General features: G+C 43.4%; 1 protein-coding gene across 2 annotated transcripts in view; it reads right to left on the bottom strand.

Annotated features, from left to right (window-relative positions):
- sorcs3b (sortilin related VPS10 domain containing receptor 3b) overlaps nucleotides 1-11,369 on the bottom strand; it is a 59,243-nt gene extending 47,874 nt beyond the window's left edge. The window contains exon 1 of one of the 2 annotated variants that reach the window (XM_086122346.1): nucleotides 11,283-11,369. Coding sequence is in view for 1 of the 2 variants with exons in the window: in XM_086122345.1 (XP_085978471.1) it covers nucleotides 7,694-8,155 (462 nt within the window). In the remaining variant the exon portion in view is untranslated. Of the gene's footprint in view, nucleotides 1-7,693; nucleotides 8,359-11,282 lie in introns of those variants that run through there. The other variant, XM_086122345.1, reaches the window with a different exon arrangement.
- Nucleotides 11,370-11,574: the final 205 nt, after the last annotated feature.

The raw sequence follows: 11,574 nt of genomic DNA on the forward strand, positions 1-11,574 counted from the left end.
ATAATTGCAGATTTTGGCCGCCGGAGGTAAGTCTCATTTCAATCAAACCAACATAATGCTGTGTCATTTTTGGGTTATACAGTTCCCCCTTAATATTGCGGTTAGTCGTTAGTGCATATTGCAGATTTTTTTTTAATGCCTTTTCAGTGTAAAGTGGACAGTTGTAAATACAATGGAAAACAAATTATAATTTTAACCCCCCCCCCAAAAAAAACAGGGGTACACCTCCATAAGCCGTTTTTTATGGAAAGCAGGAGTGAGCCCCCTTCCCCCTCAAAAAAACAAAACAAAACACAAAAACAAAATAATAAAAAAAAAAAATTAGAAATAACTTTGGAAAAAAGGTTTTACAAAAACAGTGAATAGATGAATTCACAGGTGCCAACCCGCAAGTATGCCAGGGTCCACGGTACAGTCAGGTCTGAATTTAAAGTTTCAGTGTGCCACAACATGCCAGTCAGCAGTCAGGTCTACCGGAAAGGATGCAGTGTGATTCAGATGCCAGAAGGCTAGGCAGAGAAGGTCCCCAACTAATCTCCAGTCATATTTCTTGTTCGCACAGCAGAGAGAGAACATACGCCTGTGAGTTTTGTCGTCAGATGTTTGCATGTGTTGCCGCTCGTTTGATGTTAGCATTGAGCTAGTGGACTTTTGTTATGACATGTTTTGGTTGAATATTTTGCTGTTTAAATATACCGTGCTGAATTCTCTTGTCTTAGGTGTCACTTTTCAGTAAAGTGGTCACAAAAGCAGGCATGAACTTTAGAAAGTGCGTTTTAATAAGGTTAGAGGTGTTTAAAGCATGTGGGAGGGGTAAAACTATTTTTAAAGATAGTTGGGGGGGGTTGCGGTTGGAGCCCCTCCTAACAAAGAGTGTTGCTATTTGTATGCAGTCCATTGAAATGTACATGGGTCATAAAGTCCCCCAAAATTCACTACCGTCATTAAAGTGGAATGCCCCCCTCCCCCCCTCCAGTGTAAAGTCAGCACGGCAGCGAAGCCCCCATCAAGCGTTAATGAAGTCATCTCCGGATGTGACTTTCAAACTCGCAAGTTTACCCAATCAAAATAACGCATAAATTTGTTTTCACAACCTAATCACAGAGTTACCGCCGACCACCCCGCAATCGTTATTAAACTAATTAATCACATGCAAACCTGTCAAATAGGCTCCCATGCTCACTTTTGTGGCTTTGATTAATTAATTGAAGCATAAGCGTGGAAATTCTGGGTGGGTGCGTGCGCACGGAGGCGGAAGCAAATCAAGCAGTGAGCATCAAATTGAAGGTAGACCCTGATATGCACTTTGGGCTAAAAACTACAGTCTGAGTGCAGATGAAGCTGACGTGATACATGTATTCCCCGAGCACGAAAGATTCATGAAAAAAAAGGAGCTCGAGTGACTGCGCTTTGAGGAGCATAATAAAATGGTAATTCTTTGAATTATTTCTCGAGGGGCGTCGGGTCAAGAGAAGGTCAACATAAACCTGAAGCCAGCATCTTCAAGGTAAACCGCAGCCATTTGTCTGAGGAGGCGCACAAAAACGGTGGCTGCTCTGGTGGCGCCTTGTTGGTCTGCGGACACCTGCAGCGTCCCTCCAACTCGGGGACGCCGTTTCCATCAGCGGTTTACAATCACATCAGTGGGCAGCGAGGCCCCTCAAGGATCCGTGACGAGCTGGATTAATGAGCACGTGTGACGTGCTGACACCCAGAGGAAGCACTGAAATGTCTCAGGACCACAAAAAAAAAAAAAGGAGGAGGAAAACACCTGGAGAGTACGGATGGACATTAAATAAATTCGTAATTGTGAGCACGGTTTTGTCAGCTGAGATTGAATGAATCTGATTGTTGGTGATTTTTTACACTTTTAAAGCGCGGGACTTGCTGCAAATAATCAGAGGCTTTGTCAACCAGTAGTCAGCCAGCCAGCAGGGGGCGATGCATGGCTAAGTCTTCGATAGGTTCAGCAAGTGATGCCATTGATTAAGAGCACATTTGTTCAGTTAGCCCTTGGTGAATTTTAAATTCCTGCGTAAATGAATTTTTTCATCATTATTTATTCTAAAATGAAGATCCATTCATTTTAAAACTACATGTTGCGTTCAAGTCTTTTCGTATTATTAAAAAAGTAGAAATAGAGCGAACCCCTGAATACTCACAACTTTGGCAGTCACAGAGTCACCTGTTCATAATTTTGTTTTCAAGAATTTTTTTTTTCAAATATTTTGATGGGATATTTTTGGGGGGCGGAACTTCCTTTTTGTGCTTATGATGAGTTTTCAATCACGGGCCGACCGACCTGACCGTTATCTCTGCGAATAGCAAGGGTCGACTGCACAGATAACAATGCAAACCACGAGAAAAGATTAAAACAACGGACGTTTGAACACATATGGTACCTCAACACACGGAAACAAATATGACAATACTTGCACGCACATATTCTTTATCCTCTGTGAAGACTGACTGATATGACTCATGTGACCGACTCCAAATACAGTATTTTGCTATGGATGCATTGTTCTGCCCCGGGGTGGTCAAGAAACACCAGATTGAGCAGCAGAATGTCCACTGAAGTGAAGCAAAAAAAGTGTGTCAAAAATTGTTCTTTATTTATTTTTGTTATTATTACATCACTTTGGTGCTTTTCTTTCCCATTAGGGTGCTGACTTCAATATTCAGCAAGGTTAGGAACGTAATGCGCCGACAATCAATACCTGTGATGATAATATGCCAAATGGTCACGTGTAATGTCAGCGGTGTCACCTGTGATGACAAACCTGTGGGGAACCATCACAGCCCACAGCAGTTAAATGGATCTTTATAGCAATCATTTTTTTTAATGTCTGACATGTGATGAGACTCGTGAATGACCCTCAGCTCCTGAATCGGTGAGAACCATTCGAAAGTCAAATATACTTCTCTGGGATTAGACAGTAAAGCGCTGATAATCATTTTTCGTTCTTATTTTACCATGCGAGCACATGGTGGGTTCGTGGTTGGCATGTCTGCATCCCAGCTGTGAGGATCTGGGTTTGAATCCTGGCTGCAGCCTTCCTTTTTTTTTCATTATGGAACCATTTAGAGTCCTGAGATTCAAACCGAAAACCTCTCAACCTCTCAAACTCTGATTCGGCGTTCGTATTTTGTGGCCAATTTGCACACCGCTCTCGTAACGACGCTGTTACGCAGATGGTAATTGTTAGCCTGCTTGTCTATGGAGTTTCCCCATTGTGTGTTTGCATTTAGGTTGCAGCGGCTTTATGGTTGTTTTAAATATTATAATTCTCTTTGTTTTAAGTTTAATTTGAGAGTAAACGTCAGCTGAGAGTGGTAGGAAACAGCTTGCAGCAGTTTTCTTGAGGAATCCGAACTAATTATATCTGTCCAACTGCCACTGGTTGTGAAATGCGTTGTGTCACATGCCTGCTGCATTTTGTTAAATGAGTGCTTCTCTTACACCGTCTACAAAACTGAGCATTGTTCACTATGAAAGAAGAAAGGCTCTTTATTTTCAGCTCTTGTGTCGGATCTCATTAGCTTGTGCAGGTGTAGCTCACGTTGTCGGATATGAAGTGAGATACTGAGGTACACCCCCGTGATGATGACAATCACAAAGGCAATTTTCTAACACAGGATGCCACAGGAGTGGAATGTTGAAATACTAAAAGCGCTCCTCGCTGATTTCTATCAACTATTCAGGATCCAGAATATACTGCTCCAAAAAAAAAAAAAAAAAATTGAAGGGAATATTAAAACAGCGCAATGCAAGTCCAAGTCCAAGTGTTCCCTTTGTTTTGTTTTACAAGCAATTTGGTTTGAGGTCAAGGCCGTGTAAAAGTGTACGACAACTGAATTAATAGCGAAGAAATAGAGTTGATGTCCAGTGAGAAGAAAAACTGGACTGAACACAATGGCGATTCAATGCACTCCTCATCAACGCCTGGTGTGAATTGGGAGCGCCTTGCATTTGATTTTTACGGATCAAAGAGTCACCATGCAAGCCGGTTTGCCGTGTTAAATGGAATGGGCCGACTGTCTAACCAAGTGGCTTTAAACACACGTGTCCTCCAGTACGTTGCCATTTCCACGCCTTCTTTTATTGTCTGTTCATAGGAATGTGATTATATGCAAGAAAAAACGGCCTCGCTCTGATTTGGTATGCTCACGTCGTCGCCACCTGAAAACGTCTCATCTGGACTCCCGGGAGATTCGAGGCAAGGGGGACGTCAGAGCTGACAGATTGCTTCGACTCGCATCACCTTTGGACAAAACGAGACATTTCGCTGCATGCGGCAAATAAAGACTCTCCGTCTCAAAGATATGTGGACGTTCTTTCGTGCAACATAAAAGTATAATTGTGGCAACAAAAGCAAGGGAGAGGGCGGGGCTATCAATAAGGCTCGCTTCTTATCTGCATCACTGCGTTCTCACTTTGCTCGGCTGTCTTTCCAGGCGGGACGGAGGCCAAGTCCCATTGGGACCAGCAATTTACTCACATGCCAATAACATGTTGATCACCTGACCCTCACCCGGTGTGAAGTGGAGGCCTGGAGGGGGTTTGATGAGGAGGGTCAGCAAGGTCCCTCAAGAGCCACATGTGCTTTAAAAAAAATAATAAAAAATCCATGCGGTCATATCAGAGCTCCTGAGCATCGGCGCGAGGCAGATGATTGAAATATTGATTTGCGCAGCAAGACATCTGCAGCCAAGTGGCGCCTTTTATTTATTTTTGACACAACTAATGGCGCACAGGAGCACACGTCATGATATAAATCTCCAGACCATGTTGTCAGCATACATACACACAAAAGGGATGGCCACATGATTTATCGGGAATGGGCAACATGTGACTACATTGAGTGTAGCCTTGTTCTCATAAAATATGATAGATAGATAGATAGATAGATAGATAGATAGATAGATAGATAGATAGATAGATAGATAGATAGATAGATAGATTTATGCGCTGTCTTACTAGCTAGCAAGATAGATAGATAGCTTACAAGTTAGCTTGCTAGCTAGCTAGCAAGCTAGCTAAATAGATAGACAGCTATTACACCTGCGATGTTGATACGTCGTTCATCAGGGATTCATAAAATAAAATTAAAAATGACGAATGATAACTAAACTAGTGGCCGAAGGTCATCTGCTTATGAAAACTAGTCGCCGAACTCCACGCAGGATAAGGTTTGGCTGTGTCAAGCCTAATGAAGAAAAGTGCTAAAAAAAAATAAATGGATGCATCGGAATTGTTTCTTTTTTTTTTTTAAATAAAGATGAGATCATCCATCCTTATATAAATAACGATTCATTGGCATATATTTTCCTGAGGAATTGCAGTTGGAATGTAAACACTACCAGGAAATAAATCAACTCCTCAAAATTATTTTGAGCATGTAAAAACATAGGAACAACTGTTATTCTAAGTACACTAGTGATAAAAGGAAAAAAAAGACAATTTAAACATAATGTAAAAAGAAGGTTGAATTTACTCAACTTTATTCCGTCATGTGGTTGCAAAACATAAAATCATCTGGACCTGAACATTTTTCAATTGGATGACGAGTCTACTTTTCGAAAATTACCTGGATCCAGAGGATTTTGTTTCATGCAACCACTTGAGATAAAACGGAGTCAATTCAACACTTTTTTTCAGTGTACAAATAAAACAAAACACTTCATGAAAGTGTTTCATGTATTGTAATTTCCCCATTGCGGGACAAATAAAGGATATCTTAATCTTAAAGTCACACAATCTGGCTAAGTAAAATGGCTGCTTCAAGGCAAAATTACAGACTTCCTGTTCAACTTTAGCCATGGAGACTTTTTTTGTGCGTCATGCTAAGATAGATAATGACAGTCAAACTAATGCACCAGTTTTTCAAACATTCCGAAAAGAGTTTTGGGACAAACAATTTCTTTACGATTTATCCATTTGCAAATATCGGTGAGATCCACTTCCTCCGCCAACAGCCGATTATACATAAACAATTCCAAGAGTGCCTTTGCACAAGCTGGTGGTCTCCAAGAAGATCATATTACAGAATCCAAGAGCTCTAAAAACGACTCATCTTACTTGTGTATCCTTGACACTCGTCTTATGAACATGTGCCATTTTTGACCGACAAAAGGTCCCAAGAGTTACCTTGCGGTCCCATAATTGGCGCAATGGAGTCCATTGGTGTACAGGAAACGGAACTTGACTTGAGTCGCCGTACGAGCAGTTAGGCGTGAAGTCACGGGGGACTTTGTGATCAGTTCTCCCAATCAAGCCTGAATCAATGTAATTAAAAGGTGCTTTCATGTTTCAGAGCGATCGGAACACCGATTGGCATCAAATCTGCGCCTCTTTCTCCATTACATTGTCATCCCGCCCGCTGTGAGCGATCACATCTTTGCTCACATCTGAGGCAAACTCCCTCCAAACTAGAGCACGGACCACCGCAATGAAGTCATTTTCCTCCAAAGGGCCCCCCCCCCTCTTAGATTGGAACTATTATCAGTCATTTACATCGGACGTGGCCCGAGCTCCAACATCTAGTCATAAAATGCCATCAATTTTCTCACTGCAGCCTCGGGAGCACTTTTGGGACTGCGGGAAGGGTTCCGAGTGTATAAATCTAAAATGATGTGCGGAGAGAGTGACAAGCCCATCAGTGATGATCCAGTGAACAGTGTCCCACAGTACAAAAAGGCCATCTTTGCTCAAGACGTCTCATGGCAGCAACGCATATTTCACCGCATCGCCCACAAATCAGATCATATCAGGTGCATTTTCAGGATTTATTGACGGGTAAATAATGCATCAAGAGGAACATAAAAAGGACGTCAACCTCAAAACTGAATACAACAACAGTATCTCAATCCTGTGAAGTCATATTTGCATTTTTGGGGGATAATATTGGGTTATTTTTACCATTTCTAGGACACCAATATATTCAGTTGTGGCCCTGATTAATGTTGCTGCCACACACAATTGTGCCCACTGAGCTTTGGCGCTTACCTGAGGGGGGAAAACAACAACAACAACAACAACAAAAAAAGCAGATGAGCTGCTTCCAATTTGCGCAAGTATACCGTTTTAAAATCTTTCTGCGGGATTACCACAAATCTCCACAACGACATGCGTTTGCCAAGGGTGCAAGAAGAGACTGGCCAATCAACTAAGTGAGACTCGCGTGTCGAGTCAGATGAATTCGGCCCCAAAGGTCAAACTTTCTCATCTTGATTGGAGTTACAGTGAGAGATGCCGCTTGATTGTTCCCATGCATAATTGATAAGAGTGCGATTGCCTCCCAAACACCTGCCATCCCATAGCTCTGCTGTCATAAATTCTCCAGCGGGGTTTAAATGGACATTTTAAAGTCGCTTTACGTTGGAATAGAGGATGACGGCTACGGCAGTTTTGGGCTGCGAAACCGCAGTTCCCTTTACGCGCAACCGCGCATTGCGCACACGTTTAGCACCGCTTTTTACGAGCGGATGCACTCAATGGTGCATATTGCGCAACGAAACAACACGCGTTGCTCGTTTCGAGATGTTATTGGACAGAAACGTTGCGATATTTGGAGCCGGATGAGCCTTTTACGCACGGAGACCGTCCGTGCGTAAAAATCCAATGTGGATAATAAGGTTAAAATGTTAAATGCGGGCTGGAATTTAAGAAGTATAACGGATGGGAACTCACGCTGCTGTTGTGTCCGGACCAGTGCACCATCGCCTGGTTGTGTGCAGAATCTCCCGACAGAGCGAAAGTGGAAGTGTCCAGGTGGGGATCACTTTGCCTCGGGTGAGCACCTTTGGCTTCCTCGCCCGCGCGCCGGTATTCGGTTCTGTAGCTGGGAGCGCCTCGGACGCTCCTTCGAAGCACACGTTTTCTCTCATAAAACGCCTTTCCTTCGATTGGCTCCGTTTTCGGTGCCTCGGTCGCGAGCCACGTCTTTTCACGCCACTTTGGCTCGGAGTTGTCGTCCAAAAGTTGAATCGAGACTCCCGCGTACGCTTCGTCGCGGCCAACGCGAGACTCCAGCCGGTAAAACCGCCTGTCCGCTGTAAAACTTATTCCCGCTCGCACCACAAACTTGGCGTGAAAGGCGTGTAGGAGCAGTGCGAACGAAAGAGAAAAAGTACCACACCGCCATAGTCCCATTGTGCTCGATTCTTCCACCCGGGGAGTCGGTCGCAACTTGTCAAATATTCACAGTAGCATTTGTGCGCGTGAGAGGAGGAAAAAAAAAAAAAAAAAGAGCCAATCGGCGGGGGTCCGGGGGGTTGTGGAGGGTGGGAGGGAACCACCGTGCGTAATCCAGGACTTGGAACAAAGTGATGGAACGGTTGGGGTTGGTGCTGCTGCGCGTCAAGCGGGCGCGCTGGTGGAAGGGAGAGTGAGCGCCCCGCAGCAAGCCTCGGTGCCGCATCAACGCACGCTTGCTTGGACGCGACCAGGGGAGGGGGATGCGTGAGGAGGCAAAACACACCACATGATTGGTGAAATGGTTCCATTTTCATTGTGGTGACAGGATCATTTGAAGCAGTCACGAAAATCACCTCCCCCCCGCCCCCACCCAAAAAAAAAATTGGATGCAAAAATTGCGAGACGACAATGCTACAGCTTGAAGCGCAGATTTTGTTTTCCGTTTGCTGAGAATTGTATTCTGACTTGTTCAATAAAGATTTTAAAAAAAAAAAAAAAGCTTGAAGCGCAGAGCTGTGTACTTCCCCACCCGCGTTCTTGGTTAGATTTATCTACTTTTTATTTAAATGCATTAAGCCGGCACTAGGAAAAGCCCCAGGACTCGTAACGTCCCCAGAAACAAGAGCTTTGAAGTCCTGTGATCTGTCTTGTGTGTGACTCCTGGTGCCACTGTGCAAAGCATCCCAACTGTTTTATTTCATTTTATTTTTTTTTAATATGAGCACAATTATTCTTTTTCAATCTTCCCCGACTCAATTTGAAAAGGAGGACTTAAAGTAGACTTGCGTAATTGCCCTACAGATCAAAACAGCCGCCAGCTATCCTGATGGCGTCGAGTCCGTGGTTTTCATTACCATGGCGACCAGGGTGCTGTTTTGAACCCCAATCTGATTTTTTTTTTAATAACAGAGAAGACTAACACGAGTGCCCACAAAGACTGTAAAAAAAAACACCGATTGTTTCGCTTGTGCGAGCCGAGCCGCACTTCATCACAGAAGTGAAGTAGCTTACGTTAAAATCGGACCAAATTTGAGGTAGTGCTGAAGAATACGTTTTATTTAACAGCAGCGGTGCAGTGATGTTGGAAAGTGCATCCAATAGGAAAGAGGCTGGCAGAGTGATTTCAGAGTGCTATTTTGGCGCGGTGCTGCCATGAATATTGGAGAAAATGGAGGAAGTAATGAATGGGGTGTCTCTGTCCCGGGTTTCGGGACAGTTGAGAAATTACAAATGGAGACGTTAAATACGTCTTCGTGGAAATCTAGCTCACGATTGAGCGTTAACTCTCAGTCCTACCGTGACATCAGTATGGGATGCATCCATTACCATTTGATTTCGCTCTTTTTTTTTTTTTAACTCACTTGTCTTTACTTGTATCTTTAAGATAGAGGACAATCCAATTAGTTTTAGTTATTTCTACTGCTCCGGTGACGCCGACTGCTACCTGCTACGATTGCCGCATATAGCGCCGCGCTGCCTCCTACATGTCAAAGTCGGTACTTCAATAAATGTTGTGTTTGTGCTCGTCATCTCAAAAAAATGTATAAGATAAGAAAACCTTAATTAGTCTCGCAATGGAGAAATTCCCAATTCACAGCAGCAAAGTTACGAAAGGGAAAGAAGTAGAACAACAAAATATAGGAGCTGCTGGAAAGGCAGCCACTCTCGCGGCGCCATTTTGAAGTCAAAACAACACAACACAACACATAGGACACAGACAATCGTGCAATCTTCACCATTTTTCTGCAACACTTTGTTGTCTGAAGCAGTTATAGATGAAAGAGGAGAAGGATCAAAGTGTCCTTTCACCAGTGGGTCAGAGACGTCATGCTCAGAATGTGCACACGTCTGCTACAAGCTAAGTTTTGAAAGCAAACACAAAGCTGAAGCGTCCATTGACGAAAAGAGATTAGTTCCCTTCTCCCGTCCCACGTAATCCGCTTCAAACTCCAAGCCGCGACTCCCAGTTCCAAATCTGCATCGGCGCTAACGCACCTTTCTTCTCATCGTCGGCTCCTAGGCCTACTTCAAACATGAATTAAGTTCGTAAAAATCGGTTTGTGTGTACCCTGGCGAATCATACTTGTCAATTGTGGAACATATCGATGAAAGCTGATAACGCTCCGCTTCGAACAACACTGCATCTCCGCTTAGCTTTTGCCTTTGACACAACAGTGATTCAATTTAGCCCGACGGCCGCTTGCGGAAAAAAATAAATAAATCGAGACGGGTGGGCATGGCACTTCAGAGACTCAACTATTTGTATGGAAGCAATGAAAGTCTTTTCATAATTCTGACACATGTAATGGAACCAAAAGCATCCTGAAAGAGATCAGTCCCCTCACAGCAATAAGCGTATCATTTTATGGAAATGGAAAAAAAAACAACAAAGTTTGCATCAGCCACCCACGAGAGACGCACGCGTGCGCTTCAAGGATAACAAGTGCATTCTTGTTTCACGGCAGGATGAGAAATGTAACCGTTTTGACCTTGTAACGCAAAAGCAAGTTATTTACATGGAGACATGAAACGTCAACATCACGTCGTGACCGAAAGCTACAGCCAAGCATCCTGCTGCGACAAGTGGTGATAAAGCCAATTTATGTGACTGAGGTCAGTTGCATCAAATGACCAGAGCACATTCCCCACTCACGGGGGCACTTCATTAAGTACAGCACAATCTAATGAGATCCTGTACAAGAGCTCAGTCCAGATATTAGTAGATTGCTCCCTGCAGATAAACAGTCCAGGAGGCAGAAGACAAACAAGAAGCTCATGTAAATTAGTCATCTATGAACCCGGCGTCCTCATACTGAGACGTCAATCTTGCTGCTCTCTCTCTCTCTCTCTCTCTCCACTACTAACAGCTACACGTGTACCACAAAAGGGAATTAAAAAAAAATCTCCACCTCTTGCATGCTAAATGCCACTGTGCAAATGAGCTTTGGATATTTCAATTCAAAATGAATACTGCATTTCCTTCTTCCTGTTATTTTAATTGTTGTCTTTATGTACAGCACTTTTTGTTCCTCACAACAGTTGTGAAAAATGCGATTGAAATAAAAGGATCAATGTTAATTACCTGACAAAGTCCACTTGCAGTCAAACGGAGATGTAGACACGTCACTTCCTGCTTTTCTCATCACCAGGTGTGTGTCCACCAATCAGACGGTGTCTATGGGCTGTACCAAGTGTTGGGGAGTTGTTAACTCCTTTTTCTTTCCCTTTTTTTTTTTTTATGAATTCTGGTTTACTAAGTATGACTTTGAAAAAACCATGTTGACAACACGTTTGCCTACCTGAGAAGTCAAGTGATTCCATAAGAGGTCGGGTCATTCTTGTTCGATGAGCTTCTTCATACACTGTGACAATAA

Source organism: Hippocampus guttulatus, chromosome 10 (genome assembly GCF_054856545.1).
Source record: "Hippocampus guttulatus isolate MCC_2025c chromosome 10, RoL_Hgut_1.0, whole genome shotgun sequence".
Lineage (NCBI taxonomy): Eukaryota > Metazoa > Chordata > Actinopteri > Syngnathiformes > Syngnathidae > Hippocampus > Hippocampus guttulatus.